A 25,000-nucleotide genomic window follows, 5' to 3' on the forward strand; every position below is an offset into this window, starting at 1 on the left:
AATTTGAATCACATCAAGGAAATGGAGAATTGGAGGCACAAGATGAGTTTAGGAGAGCATGGATTTGAGTCACATTTACATAAAGAAAATTACATAAAGAAAAGTTGAACGTGTGTGAGAAGATGAGAAAATGTAGAAAAAGCAAAACAAAAAACAAAAAACAAAAACAACCCAAACTAATGGTAGAAAGAACTAGTACAAAAGAACAAGAAGGGGCCAGCAAAACAAGAAACAGAATGGTATAGCCAAAGAGGTGTGTGTGTGTGTGTGTGTGTGTGTGTGTGTAGGGGGAAGTGAGGGTATCATTAATTTCTGAAAGGGTTGGCTTTCCACACAGACTTTCCTGTATGGCAAAGTAAGAAAAGCTCTGAATCAGAGCACTTTGCTTCACAATCTCATTTCTGATATTTGTGGGATTTTAGTCAAGTACATTAACTTCCATAGTCCTTAGTTTCCTTTTCAGGAGGTCCTTTTCAGTCCTCCATTTATAATCCAAAGCCAGACTATGACATAGGCTGTTATTTGGCCTTTGGTTGAATATCTCTTCTATCTAATAAAATAGTTCACATGCTAGATACATCTAATTGTTTTTAAAATATTCCCCAAATTTGCATCCTCACAATTTCCATCTATTTTGGCCATCCTAGATGTGGGGAACTGCCTCTCTACCTACTCCTACCTCCTGGCATGACCTAGAGTTCATTTACCATTTCTATTATAATGGCCTTTTAAAAACTTGAAGACAACAAACAAATCTCATATTCTTTCCCTCTCCCCATATCCTCTTCTCCAAGCTGAAAAACACTGCCCTTTCCTTCAACTCTTCTTATGATATGGTTTCTAAATCCAATATCTTGGATCCAGAGACCCTCTAGCCACTAAAAGTAGGATAAAAGTGGTGGATTATCGCAGCCCTAAAAGTAACAGAATTTCAGAGCTGAAATGGAACTTGAAGATCTGTCCTCCCCCCACCCCCCCACGGGCAGGTTGGACCCCTTCTCATTCAAAGCCTAAACTAAAATACATAGGATTTTAAAGGAAACTATATTGGAATAAGTTTGTGTATACATAGATATAGATATGGATGTTTTTGTTTTTTAAAGTTCACAGACCCTTGTTGAATGTCTGCACTAGACCAATCCTTCCTTTTATGGATGAAGCCCCTGAGCAGAACACCCAGAATTGAAGGCAGTTCTCTAAAGGTTCTCTCTCTTAACTCTATGCAGCCTAGTTATTTTCCCTTTCCAGTCTCCTCTCCCTTCCTCCTCACTCTTCCTTTCTCTTTTTACTCTACCCCCCCCCCCACCCTAGAGCATTGTCTCCTAGCATTGTCTCCTACCATGACCTTGACCTTGACCTCAACCTGCCGTAGTAGCCCTTCCTCTTCTACCCTCACAAGAGAGAAAAAGGGGAGGGGAGGCGGAGACCCGGGAGGGGTAGGAGGTGCGGGAGGAGGGAGGGGGGATTGGGGGCGTGGCGCCCAAGGCAGGCGGGATTCTGGCGCCGGTGATCGCGCGAGGGGCCTACGCGTCTGGAACGTGGACGTCAGCAGGAGACCGATTGTTCAGGTAAGTAAAGTGCCCTCGCTACCAGGGGCGGGGCCAGAGAGGACGGGGGCTGCCTCGCGAGGCGCGCGCGCTAGCGGGCTGGCTGGGCCCGCCGGGCGCAGGGCGCACGGAGCCAGCCGTAGACCGCTGGGGGACAGATTGACGCATGCTCCTCCTACTGACCAGGGAGCGCGAGCCTGGGCTGGGCTGGGTGGCGCGCGGCGGGGGCGCGCGGCTCCCGCTGCTGCTGCAGATTTAACATCATCAACCCGGCTCTGCGAGTCTTGTGACCTTTGTACTGGGAGAGGCGGTCTCGGGATTTGTCCGTAAAAGGTCACACCCTCACCTCCACACTCCCCAAGTTTGTCTCCTGTCATTCTTGATCCCGGGATCCCCACGGCGAGCTCCACTCTTACAGAGCTCCAGAGCCCTATTAGTTGCCCTTTTCTAATCGCAGCCGCCGCCGCTGCCGCTGCTGCTCCCGCTGCAGCAGCCGCCGGCGCCGCCGCTGTTGCTGTCGCCGCTGCTGCTTATTTCGCAGCCACTTCCGCCGGAGCTGGAGAACCTGCGCCTTCTGCCGCTGATCCCCAAGACCCGTCCATCGGCCCTCCGCCGCCACAGTCTAGCGCCAAACGCCAGTCCTACAGGAAGCATGTTGCCCAACACCGGGTAAGGGACAGACGCCACCGCGGGCCTAGGAAAGCGGCGGCCGGACTCCCCTCACTCCAACACACAACATACATGGAAACAGACACGCGATTCAAGCCTGGTTCCCCACGGACACATACACACAGACACAGTCCCAACCTCCCAAACCCCTCCGACATACAACGCCCCTACACACACACACAAAGACACATTCCTTACAGATACGGCTTCAACTAGCCCGATCCTTAGTACACACACACACACTCACACACTCTTTCTCCCCACTCCGCCCCACTCCATTGGGGCTTACTTTTTACAAAATTCCTTCCTTCATCTGGAGAGAGGCGACCCTCCCTCCACAAGGGAATTGTCTTTTTCCTAGTACCTTCCCGCCCATCGAGAGTGACTTTTTACAAACTCCCTTCCATTCCCCGTCCTTTTACAAAGGCAACTCCATCCAAAACGGGTCTTTTTTGTTTTTGTTTTTTAAACTAGCTCCTTCCCCCAAATCGAGGAACGATTACAAACCCCTTCTCCCTATCTAGTGATTCTTTTTTACACTTCCCAAGCCGGAGTGAGTTTTTACAATACCCTCATCTTCAAACAAGCCCACTCAAATGAGTGACTTTGACAGTTACTTCCCCCTCCTCTCCTCTTTCGCCGCTCCAAACCGCAGGCATTTTTACAATAATGGGGTGGAGAGTGACCTTTGCAACCCTTTTGGAATGAATTTTATCTCACCGGGAGTAACTTTTACAATTTATGACTTTCTCGAAGGAAGTCACTTTTATTGTCTCCCGAAACAATCTCCACTTTAATACATTTTTACATGCCCGATTCTCTAAAGGGGAATTTGTACGACATTTTCTTCGCCCCCAAACTCCAAACAGAAGCCACTTTAAAAATTAACTTGAGTGGTTCTCCCAGGAAATCCGGGAACTAACGTCTTTACCAAACGGTTTGAATAGGAATGAAGGGAGGAGGGGTTTAGTTGTTGCTTGAAGCCTTCACTCAAAGTGATAAAAGCTTAAATTCTAGCTTAAAGTTTTGAAAAGGCATTTCCAGGGACATCCCTCGGAGTGTTTTGGGGATCGGATCCCCCTTTTGGAGGATCTTTTGTCAGTATTCTTGGGAATTTGGACAAAATTAGCCACTTTGCCTCTTAGGAAAGCCCTGTGAGATATTTAGGTGAAAGGTTACTATAACCACCAGTATGCACATGCAGTTGTTCATTCTGATCCCTATTTTTTACAGACCTTATTTTTCCCACAGTTTCAGAATGTCAGATTTGGAAAAGACCTCAGTGGCCAACTAGTCCAATTTACTAGTTTCAATTATTTAATTCTTGGATAATTTTTTTTAAATTCTTTTTTTTAAGTGATTTTTAGAAAATTCTGTATTGGGAAAAATTTACATTTTAGAGCTTGTGCCCTGAGCTAAATGTTTGATGTGCCTCTATGTGTTATTGTTAAAAGAATGGAATTATGAGATAACATTGTAAACATCTAGCTCTGATTTACTTAATATTTTAATCAAGTTCCACAAATATCCTTATTTTTAGCTTAAGCTTTAATAATTTTTTTGCCCGTGTTGATAATTATTACTAGCTCCACTTGGGGCATGAGAAAAGTTTATTTTTTTGTACACTAATTATTTATTAGGTTTGTAGACTATAATATCTTGTGATATTTTTGTTTGCTGTTTAAACTTTTTATTTGGTTTGGGTTACCTTTGATTTCATTATTACTGGGAACTCATATGTAAACATCCTTTGCAAAAATTGGCAGTATCACAACTTGTCTGCAATGTATGGTGGATCCTGGAGCAGTGAAAGTTTGTGACTTGTCTATGCTCACTAATCTAGTATATTTTAGTACTTGAATTCAGGTCTTCTGATTTTAAAAGTCAGCCGTCCAACCTACCCCTAACTATGTGAGGGTATCTCTTTTAAACACTGCTGACTTTCAAAATTCATTTATTTCATTTTAGGACTACTAAAGGTCTTTTTTTGAAATATTTATGGGTTTAGTAGATAAACAATAATAAATGCTTTCACTTTTAAAAGAATAGTCTAATACTTTTGTTTAATTTATGCACATCATCTAACTCTAAATGTTTCACTTCTCTGAGGATAGAAAAATTGAGAATTTGACATTGAGAAATTATGGAGGAGGAGAGTAATAAGCACAAGACAGTTATGCAAACTATTCTGAGACTCCTTTAATGAACTACTTTTATGTTTTACATAGAATAATTCAGAACTCTTGTGTTTTTACAGGGTAGAAACAGTTTAATAGACAGTTCTACAACGTAGAAACAGTTCAGTAAATGGTTGTTTCTCACAAGTAAGCTCAGAATATGTCACAATAGGAGTCACTGTTATCCAGGCAACCATTATTTAGCAGACTGAATTTATCCAAGTGAAGACAAAATGTTAATTTACAAGTTAAATAATATTTTGAAATGAAACTTTAAAAAAAATATTTTTTAAATAAATAAAAATTTTATTTTTATATAATTTATAATTATTTTTGTTTAAAAATTTTAAATTAATAAATTTTAACTAAATGAAAAGAGTTTCGTTAAATTTATTGTTAAATTTATTATACAAAACTTTTCATTTAGGTAAAATTTATTAATTTTAAAAAACTCATTAGGAAGTGTTAAGCCTATTATCAATTAGTTAACATTCAGTAAGAACTTGCTATGTAACAGGTACATTTCCCTCCCTTCTACTAAACTTTATTGATTTTTAGTTTCAATCAAACATTTCTTAAGGATTATTCCACTAAAATCCCAGAATAATCCCTTACATTTTAGTGTATGTTCTTATTTATGTTGTAACATTTATTCTATATAAGACTAACTAAATTCCTTATATTAGCTGATGTTTTTCTTCTGTTTCAGAAAACTAGCAGGTTGTACTCTCTTCATCACGGGTGCAAGCCGTGGCATTGGCAAAGCAATTGCATTAAAAGCTGCAAAAGATGGAGCGAATATTGTTATTGCTGCAAAGACCACCCAAGCCCATCCCAAACTTCCAGGGACCATCTATACTGCTGCTGAAGAAAGTAAGTTTTATTATGGGCATTGAATACCTTTTGGTATAATGTCTTTAAAAAATGAGCTGAAAAACATCATCTTGAGAATTTTCTTAATATTTATATACTAATTTATGTTTAGAAAATAATTTTCCTAATGACAAATGTTGGAGGAGATGTGGAAAAACTGAGATAGTAATGCACTGTTGGTAGAGTTGTGAACTGATTCAGCCATGCTGGAAGGCAATTTGGAACTATGCCCAGAGGGCTATAAAACTTATGCATACTCTTTGACCTAGCAATACCACAACTGGACTGTTTCCTAAAGAGATAAAAAAGGAAAAGGGCCTATATGTACAAAAATATTTGTAACAGTTCTTTTTATGGTGGCAAAGATTTGGAAATCCGAGGAATATTCATTGATTGGGAAATGATTGAACAAGTTGTAGTATGACTGAGATGGAATACTGTTGTGCTATAAGAGATGTCCAGCAGGTTGGTTTCAGAAACCAGAGCAGAACCAGGAGAATATTGTGCACAGCAACAATATTGTACAGTGATCAGTTTTCAGTGACTTAGCTTTTCTCCAATCTAAGATACTTTTGAAGGATTTAGGATGAAAAATGCTATCTGCCTCCAGAGAAAGAACTGGTAGAGTCTGAATACAGATGAAAACATACTTTTTAAAACTTTATCTTCTTTGTTTTTTGGTTTGTGTTTTCTTTCACAACTGACTGATATGAAGATATATTTTGCATGACTACACATGCATAATCTATATCAGATTGCTTGCTCTTTCACAGGGAGGAGTTATGTGAGGGAAGGGACTAAATTTTGGAACTCAAAAAATTAAAAAAAAATGTTTAAAATTGTTTTTACCTATCATTGGGGAAAATATTTTTAAAAAATTTTAAAAGAAAGAAAATTATTTTCCTTTTAGCAACCCTGTCAAGTAGGTAACCTTACTTGGCAGATGAAAAAAAAAACAAACCAAAAAACTTGGCCTTAGAGAATTTAAGAGATTTAAACAGAGTAAGGCCTGGAGTCATGACTTGAACCCTGCTCCATCATGTTTTCCATTATACTATCCTATCTTTCCATCACATTTGAAAAATTCTTTAAAAATCATTTCTCTTAATGCATAATTATAATGATCAGGCTTGAATCCTCCAAAGAGATCAAGAGAATGCACCTCCCTTCCTTCTTTGCAAAGGTAGGAGTCTATGGACATTAACACTGCACATACTGTTACATTTCTCAGTTTAGTTGAACTGGTTTTTTTTCCCCTTTTACTTTGTTAGAAGGGATAGCTCTCTGAGTAGGGGAAGTAGTTCTATTTGGAAATAAAGACAATTTGTATCAAAAGACATACAAAAATATTAATAAAAAACTTATGATTCTATCTTCTTAAAAAAGGAGGCCAGACTTTTTCACCTTTCACCTTTTAATACCTTTCCAAGAGAGTAGTCAGCTGAAGAATGAATTAATTTTTTCTAAAATTTCCTTCAACTGACTTCTTTATTTTCATTAGTCTAAAAGAATCCTAGGAGAATATACCCCTGCTATAAGATGAAGTCACTAGTAAAATTAAAACCTATTTTTGACAATCTCTCTTTTTTCACCTTAAGGAGAAAATAAAAATTCTTTTATTTTTCCTTTGTAGTTGAAGCTGCTGGAGGAAAAGCTTTACCATGTGTTGTTGATGTGAGAGATGAACAGCAAATCAGTGATGCAGTAGAGAAAGCTGTACAGAAGTTTGGAGGTAATTTTTTAGCTGTTAAATGTTGACTCAACAGAGAGATGTAGCTAGAAAATGGAGCAATTTAATCAGATGTCATCTAGTTACAGGGCTTCCAAATTAGAAAATTTGTAGCATTTCTAGAACTAGGTATAACTATTTTCCCAGCTACAACACTGCTTCAGAAACCTTCAATAGTTCCCCACTTGACACAGGTAAATTTTGAACTCCTTAGCTTGGCATTCAAAGGTCTTCACAGTCCAGCCTTACCTCCTTTTCAACATAAATCCTTTATTTTTTGAAACTGGTTTCTTCTCTAGTCCCTAAATATATGTTCTTCTTTCTTACCTTTGTGTCTTTCTGCCTGCCTGAAATGTCTACCCTTCTTTCCTTTCTACTTATTAAAATTCTCTCTGTCCTTCAAGGCTCAAATCTTATACCTTTTCTAATCATGACTAACAGAATTGGTTTTTCACCTTCACTATTCATAATAATATATTTATGGGGAGCTTTCATCACAATTATAATTACTCACATTTATAGAGAGCTTTCTTAATAATTATTATAATAATAGCTCACTTATATAAAGTTTTCTTCACAGAGATGCTTGAACTAGAAGTATTTTTAGTTTCATTTTACACACATAATTTTGGTATGAAGTGGTTAACTTGCTCAGTGTCACAAAGATTCTGTTCTTAAATCCAAGACCATTTCTACTAGAACCTTTCAAATTCTTGTCACACTTTGGTCTTTTTTGTTGCATTTGTTGTTTTTTCTTCATGTATTTATGTCTTTATCTCTCAGCAATATTATAAGATCCTAGGTAGTAGGGGAATGTGTCTTAAACTATTTCTTATTCTCCCACAAGGCTTAATAAAAAACTGGGTACTCAGTAGTTATTTGGTGGTAGCAGTGCTGATAAAGAGGGATGCTTAGTTTTGGAGGTTAGAGAAAATTGAATATGGAGAATTCTCCAAATCTGAGAATTCTTCCCACAGGTTCCTGGTTGCCCATTTAGACAGTAGCTTTCCTGCCCTTTTTATGAATTTTTAGTGGGAATGTCCAGAGAACTGAGCTTAAGTTTTAGGATCTAGACTGAAATACAAGATTCCTAATTATACTACTGACAAAAAATAAAAATTATCCATTTGAAGATTTATTTTTTTTTAAACAATAGAAATTAACAGTTGGAATCCTACTGTGAATGGGAAGTATGTTTCCAAAGAATGTGATAACTTCAAAATATGTACCTGTGAGCATTAAACCTATAGAAAATGGAAAAATGTCTTCTCCAAATTAAAGGGGATGTGAGAGAAAGGTACACACAGTAAGAGGTAGGAGTTTGCCATGCCTCAATGTACTTTATAATCTTTTCTACAGTTCGGCCTGTGCACCATTCTTCATGATAATAGTTTCATTCCATGCTAGGAAACAGCTAATTCCTTTCTGAATATGACACTCCAAAATGAGAGAAGCCTCACCATTCCAGCTTATAACATCAGCTAGGATGTAGGCCCTCCATTTAGAATTGGTAACCCAAGCAGGAGGGCAGCATTGTACTCTTGGGTAGAGGGTGAATGGTACCCGTGTTGGGTACCACAGTGGGGACCTTTGAATACCAACAGGGCAGCATGAAGGTTCCATATATTTGGAAATATGTTGGGCATCAATGGGGGAGAAGGAAGGGACCCAGGAGGTTGGGGAGATTAAGGAAAATTAGGTCTATCTACCTGGGACTCTTGTGGTTTTTTTCCTCTGAAAATCATTTAAATTCAGCATTAGTTTAATTAAGATATATTGGCATAATTACTTTACTATGTCAATATAGAGGGTCCTGTGTAAGTTAGAGCCAAGGGGGTGTGTGTGTGTGTGTGTGTGTGTGTGTGTGTGTGTGTGTGTGTGTGTGTGTGTGTGTGTNTGTGTGTGTGTGTGTGTGTGTGTGTGTGTGTGTGTGTGTGTGTGTGTTAACTGGGACCCATGTGACTTTCACTCCAACTAAGAGTAAATTTATATATCTTGCTCAAAGATGAAGTTTAAAGCATTAAAATGAGATGTTTTTATTTTAAAAATAGGAATTGACGTTTTGGTAAACAATGCTAGTGCTATCAGCTTGACCAATACACTGGAAACGCCTACAAAGAGAGTAGATTTGATGATGAGTGTCAACACTAGAGGAACCTATCTTACGTAAGTAGGAAGAGGAGAGGTGGTAAAAATCTAGTGTTTTCTTGGAGGAAATGTTTTAATTACACTTTTTAAACATGGTTACTAGTACTGTGTCAATTCTAGTTGTTTCTGTAACCTGTCATATCTAATGAACACTTAAACACAATGCCAAAAATAAATGGTTAAATTTTTTTTTCTTTAGATTTGGTGAAGTAAGCTGTACTTTCTTATTCCAAAACATTTTCCATCAGGGTTTCAAAGGTCCCTTGATTTCTGAAAAAAATTTCTAGTTAGCTTTAGATTAGTCTATATACATGGATGGGTATTGTCAGTATCAATCTTTTAATCTTATTCTGATTGCTTCTGGCCATTCTTGCAGTGGTGAGAAGAAATGTACAAAATGAGGGGTAGGAGGTTGCTGTATCCCAGCATACTTCATAATTTTGGCCATTTGCCAATAATTGAACAACATGTGTTTAGGGGAATGAAGATAGCGAAAGCAAAACATAACTAGGAACGTCAGTCTGATGATGAGGTAGAGGAGATGGAAGTGCATTCCAAAACTAAATTAGTAATTTGAGAATTATTCATTAGTTAAACTTGTCCAACTATTGGTTTGTTAGCACACAGAGTTGACTTAATTATTATACCTATCTCTCATTATCTTTTCTATTTTGAATGTTACATAGCTGAAAAGATGTTTGTGTATATAGTGTACAGATTTGTATGATAGGTTTGACCATACTAATATATTTACACAGTCTTTAACATGAGAATTATACCTGAAGCTTGTTTATAGAACCTAATGCTGTTCCTTTATCTTGCATATTGGCCTTATGATCAACATAATTATTTTTCTTAAATTCAACTCTTCATCTCCAGGGCTTAATAGCCAGTCAATCCAGCAGTTGACATTGATAGTATTTTTCATCAGTGTGTCACTGATGTACTTCATGTATATGCCCTTTTGGCATGTGATTTCTGCTTTGACCCCTCAATGTCATTAAGACTCCTAATATGATTGTTCCTGTTGGATGAATTTTGGTAAATTTAGTTTCAGTGTCTGGGATGAGGTTGTCAAATCCAAAATCGTTACACTGGAAACTTTGTTTTATGAATAAATGCTCAACCAAGCATGTGAAATTGTCAGAAAGGGATCTTGTTTGGAAAGAAACAAACACTGACGAAAGAAGTCAGTTTGACACATTGATTCAGTTACTCCTTCTAGTTCATCCATTACTGCATAATTTCAGCCATATATGCCTGCAACTGTTGTCATTTTGCAACAGCTTTGACTTTGTGATTCCAGTAAAAATTTTGAGTCCACTTAGGAAGAATCCTAAGTTTGGTTAACTGCTCTGTTAGAAATCATATGTGCATACTCTCAGAGCACTGATATGGATCTACAGTAATGCCTTCCTGTTTGGGACTCTGGAGATACATTTTGATTTGAGGTATAAGCCTAAGAAATATAAGTATTTCTCTAAGAGTTTGCACAATTTAGTACTTGGGCATTTTTCCAAATAATCATTTCCAGAATGGCTGGACCAGTTTACAACTCCAACAGTGAATGTAGCATATATACATTTAAGCTATTTTTTTAATAGTGTTATTAAAAGAGCATTCCTTGTGATGAAGAGTTCACATTTTGATTATACCTAATATTTGGAATTTAAGGTTTAGTCAATTTTTTTGCCTCAAAAAAAAAAAATACTCATGGTGAGTCAAACCTATTAGCACCATACCATCACCAGTTGTATTTTTATTTCCAGCCTCAACCAAAATATGAGATCATGTTCCCTCTTAGTGATAACACTAATAAATTTAGAGAAAAAATTAAATTAAAAAAATTTTAAGTACAAAATTCCTTGTCTTGACAGCACAACAGTACAGAAGTCAGCATGGATTCCTCTTCAATCTTTTGCAGAGAAAATGACATAGTATTTGGGAGAATACCACATGGACTAATTCTTTATAAAAAGTTAACTTCCGCTGCTATCCTTTGTTTCTTCTAGTCCCTTCATTTTAAAATCTATTTCTATACCTTTTCCTACCAAGCAAGTCATTACTTGTGATAAAGAATGAAAAAAGAAAGGGAGAAGCGAGCTAACCAATAAAATCTACTAAGCCTAATCATATGTGCTATATATTACACATAGTCTCCTACCTTGATAAACGAAGGGAGGCCATTCTTTCTTTAAAAGGAAATTAAATTACCAGAATCAGTCACTTCCTATTCCAACTACTATCGTGCCTTACTGCTCTCTCAATATTGAGTTGATCCCAATTATTGGATACCAGCTTAGGGAGTGCTTTCTGACCACTTAATTGCATGTTGATAACAATAGCATGTGGCATCTAGATGACAATTTTTGCTCTAATGAAATAAGTTGGTTTTTATTTTTCATAAGTTCTTGCTTTTCATGATTACTGGGATTCAAATGTCTTGTCGATTTCATGTAGACTATGGGTGGCACAAGAGGAACAGTCTTATTTTGATGCTTAAACCCAGTGTTTTTCCATTATACTGCTCTGTCTCTCTGAAAATGACAGGAAAAAATAATTATTATTCACTGTCTTTTAGATTTGGGGTCTAATTTATAGTTATCCACATTAATTTAAATAGGAGTCACCCTTGCAACATTACTGAATCCAGGAGAGGCATCTTCTCCATGGAATTCCATGTTAGAAAAAGGTGCATACCTTCCTCCATTCCTTTACTCGTGTGGGAGAATGGACCTTCAGTTTGTTCCTGGAGGGACATGGATTTTTGTATACTTATTTTGGTGTACATCACAAGTTGCCTAGCCCTTATCAAGGATTCATCAGTAATGTGCTACAAAGGAAGCAGATTCCTGACCTGCTTTAAAATCTGAACCTTGCTCTGTCACTTGGCTTGAGAGTTCAGTGTTTGAGGAGGAAGGAATGAAGAGAGTAGGAATCTCTTTTCAGGTTTTAACTCCAGAAACAGAATTCAATCTCTGAGATATAAAGCAACCTATATGTGGCTATACATCTTGAATATAGAAGGGAACATAAAGTCCCCCATTTTTACCTGATCTATATTTTTATTACTCCAAAAGCTGATTTGTTATCCTTGATTTAGATTTTTAAATGTATATTTTTTCCATCACAATATCTTAGTTCCTGCCATTTTTTATGCAAATATTATCACAGAGCAGCACAGATTATCTTTTTTTTATATATATGTAAGTTAAAGGTAGCATTAGAATAGAAGAATAATGCTTATTCTTATTGCAGTAATAAAAAAGAATGCAGCTGTAAAAAATGCACCTGGTCTAGTAGAAGTAGGGTGAGAGATGTATTGTTTGACAGATCAAAGAGAAGTCTATTTTTGTGTTGTAAATCAAATGAGTTCTTTATGAGCATGAAAATATGATCATGAAGGCTGGATTAGGTTTTTTCCCCTCAGATGATGTTTTGAAGTTCCTTTCTCTTTTTAAATAAAAAAGCAGCCATGATTGCTTTCTCCAGTGTAGCTGAAGTGTACTTGAAAATCATACATATTATACACATAAAAGTCTGTGCTTGCAATAGAGTTTGAGTTTTGATAGTTTAAAAACAAAATAATAACCAACTGACAAAGGATTTTATGCTTTTAGAAATAAGGAACAGATGCTTATTTAAAAATAAAAGTGGTCTAGATCAAAGGCATGGAAATAATTGTAAAATGTAAGAACCAATGTGAAAGAGGTTTAACATGGCTTAATTTTAAAAAATTGAACCTGATTCTATCACAGCATGAATAAATTGTCTTTCCCTAGGTAAGTGAATTAACCCTTTCAGTTCAGTATGATTACTGTATACTGTTGAGATGAAAAAATCCATCGTAACTTAAAATGTAGAAGGTACATGACATATATTTTTGGACATGGCCAGTGTACGAATTTGTTTTGTTAAGACAGTATATATTTATTATAAGGGGTTTCTTTTTTTATTATTACTCATTTGGGGGCACAGTGGAAGGGGATAGACAATAAATGCTTGTAAAAATTAAAAAATTTTAAAACTCACCTTGGAGTATAGACAGATTGCTCCCTCAAGGTAGTTCAGATAACGCTTATTATATAACCAGTGAAAACTACTGGAAAAAAAAAAGACTGAATACAATATTTTGGAACATATTACAAAGTATTTTCTTTTTAAATATTACGTAGGATCATAGATTATCTAGTCCAAACCTATCCATTTTACAGATGAGGAAACTGGGGCAGAGAGGGAAAGTAATTTTAAAGGTGTCACAGATAATAAGTTGCAAAGTTAGAATTCAAACCCAGGTTCCAGATTCCAGATCTGACACTTGGATTTCCAACCCATAAAATGTTTTTCTTGAGACCATATAGTACATAGGAAAGAATATTCATCTTGCAACCGTATAGAGTCATAGAACTATAAAATGGAAAAGATTTTATAAATGATCTGTTCTATTTGTCTTATCTCCTTGAATTTGAGAAGGGGGAAAGGGAGGACACAAAGAGGCTTGCTTGATTTGCCTGAGGCTGTTTGGCTAATTAGAGATAAAATCATGACCAGACCTCAGATACATGGTTCTTTGAATCACATCTTGGAGGTTCTTCAAAGGACCATATTCTTGGTGCTATCTAATTGTTACATTCTACTGCTTCTTTCTACCTGTGATCTAGAATAAATCAGAGGTTCTTACAGTCAGTTCCCTCATCATTAAAACAGTGCTGATGTTATTTACGTTAACTCATGGGGATAGTATGAAAATTAAACAAGGTAATGCATGAAAGCTCTTTGTAACCCATAAAATGCTATATTAATGTAAGCTATTTCTGATGATAATGATGATGTTCCAAGACACTTTCTGCTGTCCTGAATAATACATATTTATGCTGTAGATCTCTTCTCCTTGAAAAATATGTAAAGGTTTAGGGGAGTTAAATTTTGATATGTGTGATATTTTGTTTTTGAAAAGCAATGATATGATATTTTGTTTTTGAAAAGCAACAAACTAGATTTGTAGTTTTTAATGAGGCAAAATCGGTGATATGATGAGGTTAACCTAGTATTAGATTGTCTGCATAAAGGTGGACCACATTGCTAGGCTATGGTCATATCTGCTAAGAAATTCCTACTTTTACCTTTGCCTTAGAAAAACATAAGGACTAATCTACTCCCACTGGCCACTGACCTAATGTCTCTTTAGGGGGTAATCCAGTTTTGGGTACATTTACTATTATCTTTAAGATATAACCTAGTCAAAAATATTACATACATAAAGAAGTGATTAGAAGACTACTAACTTTCTATTTTTGCTTTTTTTTTTTTTCAGATCTAAAGCATGCATTCCTTATTTAAAAAAGAGTAAAATTGCTCACATCCTAAACCTCAGTCCACCATTAAACCTGAATCCAATCTGGTTCAAACAACATTGTGGTAAGCATTGGAGAAAATAAGCCTGGTTGCCCTGGTTAGTTCTTTTATTAAGCTTTTGAATGGCATTAATGAACCTAAAGTAACCTATACGTAATAATCATCATTGAGTGGTTTTTATCTATAGGATGGAACGCAATATCTTCATTAAGAAGAATTTGGCCTTACTTGCAACTCTTAAAAGCAAATTTCAAGAGGAAAGGAAAACTTAAAACTTGAATAATTTCAGATGTTAGCCTTTGCATTGGCTCTTCTTATTCCTGGAATGCTCATGAAGTCTTTCTGGGTATTCCCTACCTTCTAGTTCTTTCTCTTCCAATGTTTATCCACTTTATATGTGTTTTGTATATCCTTGTTACATGTAATTCTCTCCTTCAGTAGAATGTATAAATTCCCTCAGGGCAGGAACTATTTATTTCATTTTTGTCTTTAAGCAGGTACTTAATAAATGTTAGATTGATTGATTTTGAGATAGACAAGGGAAGATATGAAAGCAAGAAACACACATTGACTTTATTCTTGAGAGCAATTTCATCCCAATCTGAGTTTTAGAGAAGAAAAACTGATGATTTTTTATCTCTTAAGTTCCTAGCCAAACAACCTGGTTACCTTTGTACATCCCACCAAGTTAGAAGAAATAAATCATTCTTTCATTGAGTTGACAAACATTCTCAATCTGACCAAATGAAATAGGATTACCTTTAATTTTCAATTTTATTAATTAGGGTGGCCAAACTGATATTTAAAAATTCCTTGATAATGAATTTGTTTCCTTTTGTAATTACACTTTATATGAAGGTGATATAATCCGGGCTTGAAATAAAAGTGATGACCTTAAAAAAAGGTGGACAGAGTGTGAAATATGGGAAAATTTTCTTCTTCCCATGCTATTGTATTAATTTCCTTCTTACCCCTCTTCTTCCTTTTTTTCTCTCTTCTAAAGTCATTCCTTGAAATTTGTACCTTTTTTTTTTAAACCCTTACCTTCCATCTTAGAATCAATACTGTGTATTGGTTCCAAGGCAGAAGAGTGGTAAGGTCTAGGGTTAAGTGACTTGCCCAGGGTCACACAGCAAGGAGAAATTTGTACCTTTGATGACAACATAGTAATGATTTCAGATAAAACTAATTACTGTGGTAGCACCATACACGTTTGTGCATTGAAATCCTTGTGGTCCTTATTTCAGGTTTTTTTTAATCTTCTCCTTTTGTCTTAGAATTGACACTAAGCATTGATTCCAAGGCTGAAGGCTAGACAATTGGAGTTAAGTGACTTGCCCAGGATCACACAGCTATGAAACGTCTGAGGATCATATTTGAATGCAGACCCTCTGGACTCTAGCCCTGGTTCTCTATCTACTAAGCCACCTAGCTGCCCCTTTTAAGTTATTCTTTAGAATGTTTATATTTCAGTTCAGCTAGTAATAGATATAAACTAGTTCAAAGCCTTTTCTAAAAAAAAAAAAAAGTTAAAGATAGTCTGTTTTTATTTCCAACTCTTTTATTTTGTACTATTTATATCCTTCAGAAGCCTAAACAGATAGATATGTATCTTAGAAAAGGATCAATGGGAAGAAATTGATGATATTAATCCATGGGATTGATTGTCTTAAGCCTTGTTTTTGTTCTTTTTCAGCTTATACTATTGCTAAATATGGTATGTCTATGTGTGTACTTGGAATGGCAGAAGAATTTAAAGGAGAAATTGCTGTCAATGCTTTGTGGCCCAAAACAGGTGTGTTTGATTTTTTTTAATTCAATTTTTGGTCAATTCTGAGACATTCCTATTATCAATAGATATTTTTTTATGGAGTAGAAGGTTGGTCTACTTGTTAGCAAATGAAAATTATCTTAGCTTTTGAATCTAATGTAAATTGCCTACAACTGTTTGTTTTGTTTTGTTTTTTCCAGAGGATAATATTTGTTAGGGGTAGTTTTCTTTTTTTCTTACTGTTTTAAATTAATCATCTTCTATCTTTGACTCGAAACATATTACAATACCACTTTCATTGAGAATTTACTAAGGGAATTTCCATGTGGCAAAATAAGGCATATCATACTGAAGATCTCCTTATAACTTTTTATCTTTTCAAAAATCCATGCTCTTTTTACTTTCAGTATCTTTAGGCCATTTTCCTTTTATGAATAACAATCTCTTCTGAACCTTTTTTTATATTTCTGATGGCACCTTTTGGTGTTCTACAATGTGAGCTCCTTAAGAGTAGAGATTTTTTTAAAAAGTAGGAATTGATTCATTCTCTGTACTTGTATCCCCAATTCCTAATATAGTGCCTGGCACATAATAAACAAACAAACAAATAAATAAACACAATAAATTCTTCTTGATTCATTCTGTATCTTACATGGATTCTCCAGGGCCCATAATGCTTCCAAAGTCCATATAAGGACCCACCAATGACTAGTATGTCTACAAATATTCATCTCAGATGAGTCAGCACAGCTTTTTAATTTTTATCGCATTGCAAAACACATTTCTGTGTTGATCATTGTTGTAAGAGCAAACTAATACATAACCAAACCGCCAAAATAAAACTATAAATACACTGATGTAAAAGACAACTCCTAGAGTTCTTTCTCTGGAGGCAGTTAACATTCTCTGTCATAAGTCTTTCAGGATTGTCCAGGTCATTGCATTGCTGAGAGTAGCCATGCTTTCACAGTTTTTCACATTACACAGTATTGCTGTTATTGTGTACAATGTTCTCCCTGTTCTGCCTATTTCACTCCGCATAAGTTATTGCAGATCTTTCCAGCTTTTTCTGAAATCATCTTTCTTATCATTTCTTATTAGTATTCCATCACCATCACGTACCACAATTTGTTCAGCCATTCCCCAATCAGTGGACATCTCAATTTCCAATTCTTTGCCCCTACAAAAATTGCTGCTGTAAAAATTTTTGTACAAGTAGGTCCTTCCCCCTTTATTATCTTTTTGGAATACAGATCCAATAGTGGTATTACTGGACCAAAGAGTATACAGTTTTATAGCCCTGTGGACATAGTTCCAAATTGTCCTCCTGAATAGTTGGATCAGTTTCTAACTCCATAAATATGCATTAGTGACCCAATTTAAAAAAAAATTTTTTTTAAACCCTTAACTTCTGTGTATTGGCTCCTTGGTGGAAGAGTTGTAAGGGTGGGCAATGGGGGTCAAGTGACTTGTCCAGGGTCACACAGCTGGGCAGTGTCTGAGGTCAGATTTGAACCTAGGATCTCCCGTCTCTAGGCCAGATTAGTGACCCAATTTTGCCATATTGCCTCCAAAATTTACCACTTTCCTTTACTGTCATATTGGCCAATGTCAATACACTTTAGATACTGCTAATCCCTCAAAGGAAAGGGAAGGGAGAGTAAGAAGAAGAAACAAATAATCCTTTTAGTTTCTTATTATTCCCCCTTTATCTAGTTATAGTTTAAAAACTTATGAGAAGGTAGTGTGGTATAATGAAAAGAGTAGTTTACATGAGGTTAAGAAAAACTGGGCTAGAATCCTCTCTTACACTCACTACCTCTGTGGCCACAGGCAGGTCATTTAGTGTCTCTAGAGACTGGGTTTCCTCAACTGTAAAATGAAGATAATAACTGTCATGCCTACTTTACTGGATTGCTTTGAGGCTCAAATTTGATATTGTAAAATGCCTTATACACCATCAAATATTCTGGGGATATCAGATGTTTTTATTAAGGTGAGAGGGCATGACATAATGGATAAAAGCCGACCTTAGAGTCATGTCTTATTTATTTAATAGAGTACTTGAATGACCTTGGGCAGGACATATAACATTAACCTTGCATTGCCACAAGTGGCTTTCTGAGTCTCATGACATTCATTAGTAGAGAATGAGCTCAATTACATGCCTGGTCCCCAAAAATTATTATTATTAAGGAAAAAGCTGATACCTTCCTTATGGTATGTAATTTATGTAAAGCCTTTTCAAAACTTTAATGTGCTATATATCCTCTTATATTATTGAGAAAGCCTTCTTAGACTTTTTTAGGTTAAGAAGCCCATTTGCAGTTCTTTTTAGTAATATCCTAAAAAATTGAATGATTCTGAAATTGGTGTTTGCATTACCAGAGGAACAGATAATGGGAGCTACTGTTTCAAATACTGATAATAATAATGTAGAATTAACACCTACATATGAAGAACCCAAAGTAAAATTAGTAATAACTTTAAATAAAACTCTAGTTTTATGAATTAACATACTTAAACCTTGGAAATCTACAGAACTTAAACACTAGGTAAATTATAAACTTTTCAAAGTTGAGAACTGTAAGCAGGCAGGATAATTATGGGATTAATGTACAAATTAATGACCTTTGCTTTTGTTTTTTTAATGTAAAATGAAACATTTACAAAATACCCCCCCATAGGTGTATACACAAAATCAAAGATGAATACACAAGAAGTCAGGAATAGCCAATAACTATTGGATGTGTAGAAATTCATTTTTAACATTAAATAGTTGTAGTTATAATTGGTTTTGTCACAGTTAAGTTCATAGTACATAAAATTGCTGATTGCGCTCTGAAATGCAAGAACATCATGGCATTTCTACTACTATCATTGAATTGGATATGGAAAAAAGAATGGTGCTTACAATACTTTACATATATTATCAAACCTTCTATTTATCAAACCTTCTATACACTTTATAAGCATTATATGGATTAGCACTTATTGTAAACATCCTTGGATCCCTTCAGAGGTAGTACTGTTCCTCCCTTCCCATCAGAGAAGGGATGTGATGCCACACAAACAGAATTCTTGCTTTCTGAAAGCCGTCAGATAGATACACTTTTTACAATAATACCAAAATTAAAAAAAAATTCACCAGAGCACACTTTTATTCTAGGACTTTGTTTCATTGACTGTTCTCTTGAGTAGTTAGAATTCAAGCCTCCCAGAATTTCAGAGCTCAAGGGTCAGCTATATGAACCTGGACATTTAAATTTTTTTAAGCTTCAGTTTCTTCTCTTGGAAAAGAGGCTTTCTGCTTGAAAATGATCTGTCTGCTTCCTTAAATTATCTTAGAGCACTTCATCTGGATCTCTTTTTTGCCCCCATTATTTCCTCTATTTGTGTTATACTTAAATGTTTTCATGTTCTATTCTTTTCTTCCTCCTTTTGCCATTGGTAGAATGCAATTTTGAGGTCAGAGACTGAGCCAATAAAAACAAAAACCATCTTCCTAGTCATACATAGGTCTCAGCCCCAGCATCATTCTCAGTTCTTCACTTTCATTCTTATCAGGAATCTTATTGTCTGTTATTCTCTCTTGGGTCCCTCTCCTCTCCACTACATCTTCCATATAGTTACCAAAAAAAATTGTTTAAACCCTTACCCTGTGTTAAAATAAATCCTAAGTATTGGTTCCAAAGCAAAAGAGGAGGGATAAGGGAAAGGCAATTGGGTGAAGTGATTTGCCCCCAAGGTCATATAGCTAGGAAATGGCTGAGGCCAGATTTGAGCTCATGACCTCCTATCTCTAGGCCTGGCTCTCTATGCACTGAGCCACCTTATTGCCTGTCAAAATCTATCATCTCCAGATAATCTGATAAGGACGGCTTAGTTAATAAAGAGGCGGGAGAAGATCTTGACTGTTAACTCATAGCTGCTTCTCTGAAGTGCCATTGAGTCACAAGTTTATTAAATATGAAATTCAAACTCCCTTTTACCCAAAAGCACAGAGAAAGATTTACGGCTGCACAGAAATGCCATTACAACTCAGACAATACAAAGATGCTTCAGAAGCTTCAAGGTGAGGATAAGAACCAGGCTGGACTTTCAGCTACCTGATTATCAGCAAGCAAAGTCTGGGAATACTTTTCTCAGGGATGAAATAGCCCCCACTGGAGGAGGTTTTGTCTATATTTGGCCTTGGCTGTCTGAAACCAAGCAGTTGGATTTCTGACCAAGGGAGAGAATGTTAACCTCTTGACTGCTAGTTTGCTAAAAGCTAAAGTTTTCCAGTAAGACTATATTGCTTTCTAATAAGAAAAGGTGTGGATCATAAAAGGGGTCAAAAAAGGAATCTCAGATTTTTATCTTAGATAGCCCAACCTGTCTGGCTCTGACTAGCAGAGTAGCTTTCGATGGGGTCCAGATAAAAATATCTATTTGAGACTTTGTTTCTCTTATTGGCCATCCACAACTACCCCTCCACTCCATCTTTCATAGTTACTGTATGTTTGGAATTGGGGAGATGCTATTTAAAAGTATGTTACAAATTTCCTATAGACACGCGGGGACTGTGAGGCTACATTTCCCATGATTCCAATGGGTTTCCGGTTTAGGGCAGCTTAAATTCGGAGGAGGGCCTAGAGAAAGGCTCTTGGTTTTCCTGGATGGCTGGCTGGCTGGCTGGCTGGCTGGCTGGCTGGCGAGAGAGAGAGAGAGAGAGAGAGAGAGAGAGAGAGAGAGAGAGAGAGAGAGAGAGAGAGGGAGGGAGGGAGGGAGAATGGGCTCCGGCGGTAAAAGATAGTCAAGCGCGGATATATATATATATATATATATATTTTTAACCAACAAAGCCATGGCTATTAAAATATTAATTTCTCTTATATGTCTTTATCATTTTTAATCTTAACATTACCAAAATGATTTTCTTATAGCCCATGTGTGACCATGTCGTTTCTTGTTCAGAACATTTGGGTGTTTCCTTGTTGCCTGTAATGTAACACACAAAACTGATGTTGGGAATTTAAAGCCCTTCATAGTCACTGCAATCTCTTTACATCCTGATTACATGTATATATTGCTTCCATTTCAACTCCTCTCTGCTCTAGCTGGATTGATCTGCTTGCTCTTCCTTGTATACAACATTCTATGTCTCCTAGCTCTATGCCTTGTCCCCCAGGCCAAGAGTTCTCTCCTTTATCTTAGCTTTTTGGAACCCCTAGCTCTAAGGTCAGAGTTCAAGTGCCAACTACTTTAAGAGACCTTTCACTATTTTCCCAGTTTTTAGTGTTCCTCCACTCACATCCTGAAATTACTTTATATATATTTCGCATATAGATTATATTACCTTCAAATATGTTGAATTTCCTCCCATAGAATGTGAACTTGAGAGCAAGGGCTATCTTGTTTTCATTTTTGTATCCCGAGCCCCTAGCCTGAGAACATAGCACATATGAGTAATAAGTGCATATTAAGTGAATGAATACATAAGTTAAATTACTTTCAGAACTTCAATTACATTCTTTTAGAGCCAAGTCTGGTGATTAAGGAAGGTAAAAAAGCAATAATACCTCACCATCTTTGAATGTTTTCAGTCTTGAAAAAGGCTGATCTAGATACACAAGTTCTGGAATTTTTACAATTTTAAATCAGTCATTAATTTATAGTCATGCCTCCTACTGAGTGCTATCAGAAGTAGAAATGGAACACACTGTTCTTGCCCTCAGAGAGACAAAGCAGTTATGAAGCAACATGATAATGAAGCATTATCAAAGTTTTTAGGGATTCATTTTTTTTGGGAGGGTCAAGGAAATGATTTGCATAAGGCAATAGGTTTATAGAACGTGTCTGCCTCCACTACTGTTCTGTTTTTCATTCTTATTTTTTCTCTAAGTGGAAGATTCATTGTTGCCTTAATATATATTTTAAGTCAGAAAATTTTCCAGTGTTCTATTCTGAAGCTTTTAAGAACTGAAGTAACTTCCAAAAGCTATATTATGAAGGAGCTTGAACATAAAATTCATTTGCAAGTAAAATAACTTTTGATCTTCTTCATTCTTTATAAATTTATCAGTAGTACGCAATCCAGGTATGTTCCCCAAGTAGGAAATTTAGCTGCAAAATGCAAGTGAGACATGAACCAGTAGTAGGGAGATCTATTCCATATTCATAGTTGAAGAAGTTGCCTGCTTCAGATCTGAAAATGTGAGCCAATATGTATCCACAAAAGTGAATTTAGGGAATAGGAACTACAATCAGGGAGTTTGAGAGCTTTAGGAATATGAAGGCTAAATCAAACTAATTAGGGAAAAAGGTTTTTGAGACTGTACATCTTTAGGTCTTGAATGCCCCCTAGAGGATCCAGTAATCAGGAATTGCCATAGTCATATGACTCAGGCTAAAATGTTGACTAACATTTTTTTTTAAGGCTGAATTTTCTTAATTGTTCCTATTTACATCTACTTCACTGATCACATTTATGATTTATCCATGGAAATAAGATCAAGTTTTCCTTTAGACTGACAAAGAACATATTGCAAACAGATCAGTAAGCTGTGACAAATTACTGAAGGGCTATCAAAACTCATTTCTCTAATTATTCCTTAAAAGGTCTCAAGATTTAAGTTGATGAACTCCAGGGTTCATTGGATTTTATCACAAACTCTTATTATCTTCTATCCAGTAAATCATCAGTAAGCACACAATTAATTGTTGATATGTGCTTTTAATGAGTATTTTTGCTGAGAGCCAGCTTTGTAACTAGTTTAACTTGTTTGCTTAGCTATGCTACAGAATCTTTTGTTAAAGGCTACTTCTCTTACAGCTCCTTACTTGATCTTGAAGTTGTTGTACTCGGGTGTCATCTTTGTAAAAGATCATCTCCAGATAAAGTTTTTAAATGGATAAAACTTGATAATAATACCTTTTTTTTTGTTCCATTTTAATAAATCTCCCTCAGAACAAATATGTTAAAGCAGTTGCAGAATAATCCTGCTGTATTTACTATTAGGAGGTTGATGATGAGTTATTTTCTTTTTTAAACCCTTACCTCTTCTATCTTTGTATCAGTTCTAAGACAGAAGAGAGTGGCGCAAGGGCTAGAGTCCAGTGATGGGCAAACTTTTTAAAGAGGGGGCCAAAGGAAAGGAAATGCTCATCTCTCAGTCTGTTTCTAAGGCAACTCTTCTGAAGTTTCATTGTATTGTATCCTACTCATTGGATTCATCAAATTAGGAATGATGTCATGTGGCCAGATAGAACATTTTGGGGGGCCGCATCTGGCCCGCTGGCCATAGTTTGCCCATCATTGGGCTAGACAATTGGGATTATTGCCCAAGGTCACATAGCTAGGTAGTGTCTGAGGCCACATTTGAATCCAGGTCTTTCTGACTCCAGGCCTGGTGCCCATTGTGCTACCTAGTTAGTTGCCCATTGATGATGAATTATTAAATTTCAAATATTTTGGTTTAAAAAGACCCTTGATTTTAATGTGCTTCTATTATAGTCATCTTCTGACTTTGGGGCCTTTAAGAAGGAATCTGTTTCTTTTTCTTATTCTGAAGTTAAAACCTCCAGAATAATATTTTCATATATACTGTAGACCACCCAACAGAGAATTATATATGAAACTATGATCTCTGTTTTACACCAGTTGCTTTAAATATATATATCTGTGTGTATATGTGTACATAGGTAGATATATCCAAACATATAAATTCTAGAACAGTGGTTCCCAAACTTTTTTGGCCTACCACCCCATTTCCAGAAAAAATAGTACTTAGCGCCCCCTGTCACATACTATCACTGCTCCCTTACAGTTATTCACCGCCCCCAAATGCACCTGTGGCCATCACGGCGTCCTGGATCGCTGCAGCACCCACCAGGGGGCAGTGACTCCCACTTTGGGAATCACTGTTCTAGAGATTACCTTCTTTTCAGTGAATTTTTAAAAATGTTACAATGACTTGTTTTTTGTTTTGTTATTGCTGCCATTATCATTAACCCCTACTGAGAGAAAGAAAGAAAAAACACTTTGTGACAAAATTATAATCAAATAAAATATCCATGCAGTGGCGATGTCTGAAAGTATAAATCCATCATTTCTCTGTCAAGAAGTGGGTAATGTGATTCTTTGAAGAATTACTTAGAGACATTGTTGGTTTTTACTTTGGTCAGAGTTCTTAAGTCTTTCAAAGTACTTTTTCTTTACCATGTTGTTGTTGTTCTATAAATTGTTCTCCTGATTCTGTTAAAAATGCCTAGGATTTTCTGAAATTGTCTTTTTCATCATTTCTTATGGTGCAATAATATTCTATTAACATTCATTGTCAGTTTCATATTAAGTGACATTCATCTGATGCCCATTTCTCCAAATATTTCCATATTCCCCTCAAATCCTCCAGTTATGAAAAATAATGTTTCACCTCCTTCTTCCTTCTTTCTGAAAAATCTGTTACTTCTTTTACCTTCCCGACTCATAAATCCCTCAGAACAGAACTAACTAATCCACGCCTAGGACTTCTCTCTTATGAATTGTCAGTACCCTTGAAAGAAAATAAGGCTAAGAAAAGACATTTGTTTCTTCCCTTCCCCCACTCCATTAGAATGTTAGGGTTGCTTCATCATACAGCTCCCTACAATTGGCTCAATTAAACTTACCTTCCTAGGTTTCTTTTAACTCTAGTATTTGTATGTCAAAGTTCCCACTCAGTTCTGATTTTTTTTTTAAATCAGAAAT

The 25,000-nt window shown here is 36.2% G+C and overlaps 1 protein-coding gene across 3 annotated transcripts in view; it reads left to right on the plus strand.

Annotated features, from left to right (window-relative positions):
• Nucleotides 1-1,860: 1,860 nt before the first annotated feature.
• The window catches only part of HSDL2 (hydroxysteroid dehydrogenase like 2), a 35,075-nt gene continuing 11,935 nt past the window's right edge, over nucleotides 1,861-25,000 (plus strand). For 2 of the 3 annotated variants that reach the window (XM_044657473.1, XM_044657474.1), the window contains exons 1-6: nucleotides 1,861-2,216; nucleotides 5,103-5,266; nucleotides 6,900-6,998; nucleotides 9,047-9,161; nucleotides 14,458-14,561; nucleotides 16,195-16,293. In XM_044657473.1, coding sequence (XP_044513408.1) covers nucleotides 2,200-2,216; nucleotides 5,103-5,266; nucleotides 6,900-6,998; nucleotides 9,047-9,161; nucleotides 14,458-14,561; nucleotides 16,195-16,293 — 598 coding nt within the window. In that variant the 5' untranslated portion in view covers nucleotides 1,861-2,199. The remainder of the gene's footprint in view (nucleotides 2,217-5,102; nucleotides 5,267-6,899; nucleotides 6,999-9,046; nucleotides 9,162-14,457; nucleotides 14,562-16,194; nucleotides 16,294-25,000) is intronic. The other variant, XM_044657475.1, reaches the window with a different exon arrangement.

The sequence above is a fragment of the Gracilinanus agilis genome, chromosome 1 (assembly GCF_016433145.1).
Source record: "Gracilinanus agilis isolate LMUSP501 chromosome 1, AgileGrace, whole genome shotgun sequence".
NCBI classification, from domain to species: Eukaryota; Metazoa; Chordata; class Mammalia; order Didelphimorphia; family Didelphidae; genus Gracilinanus; species Gracilinanus agilis.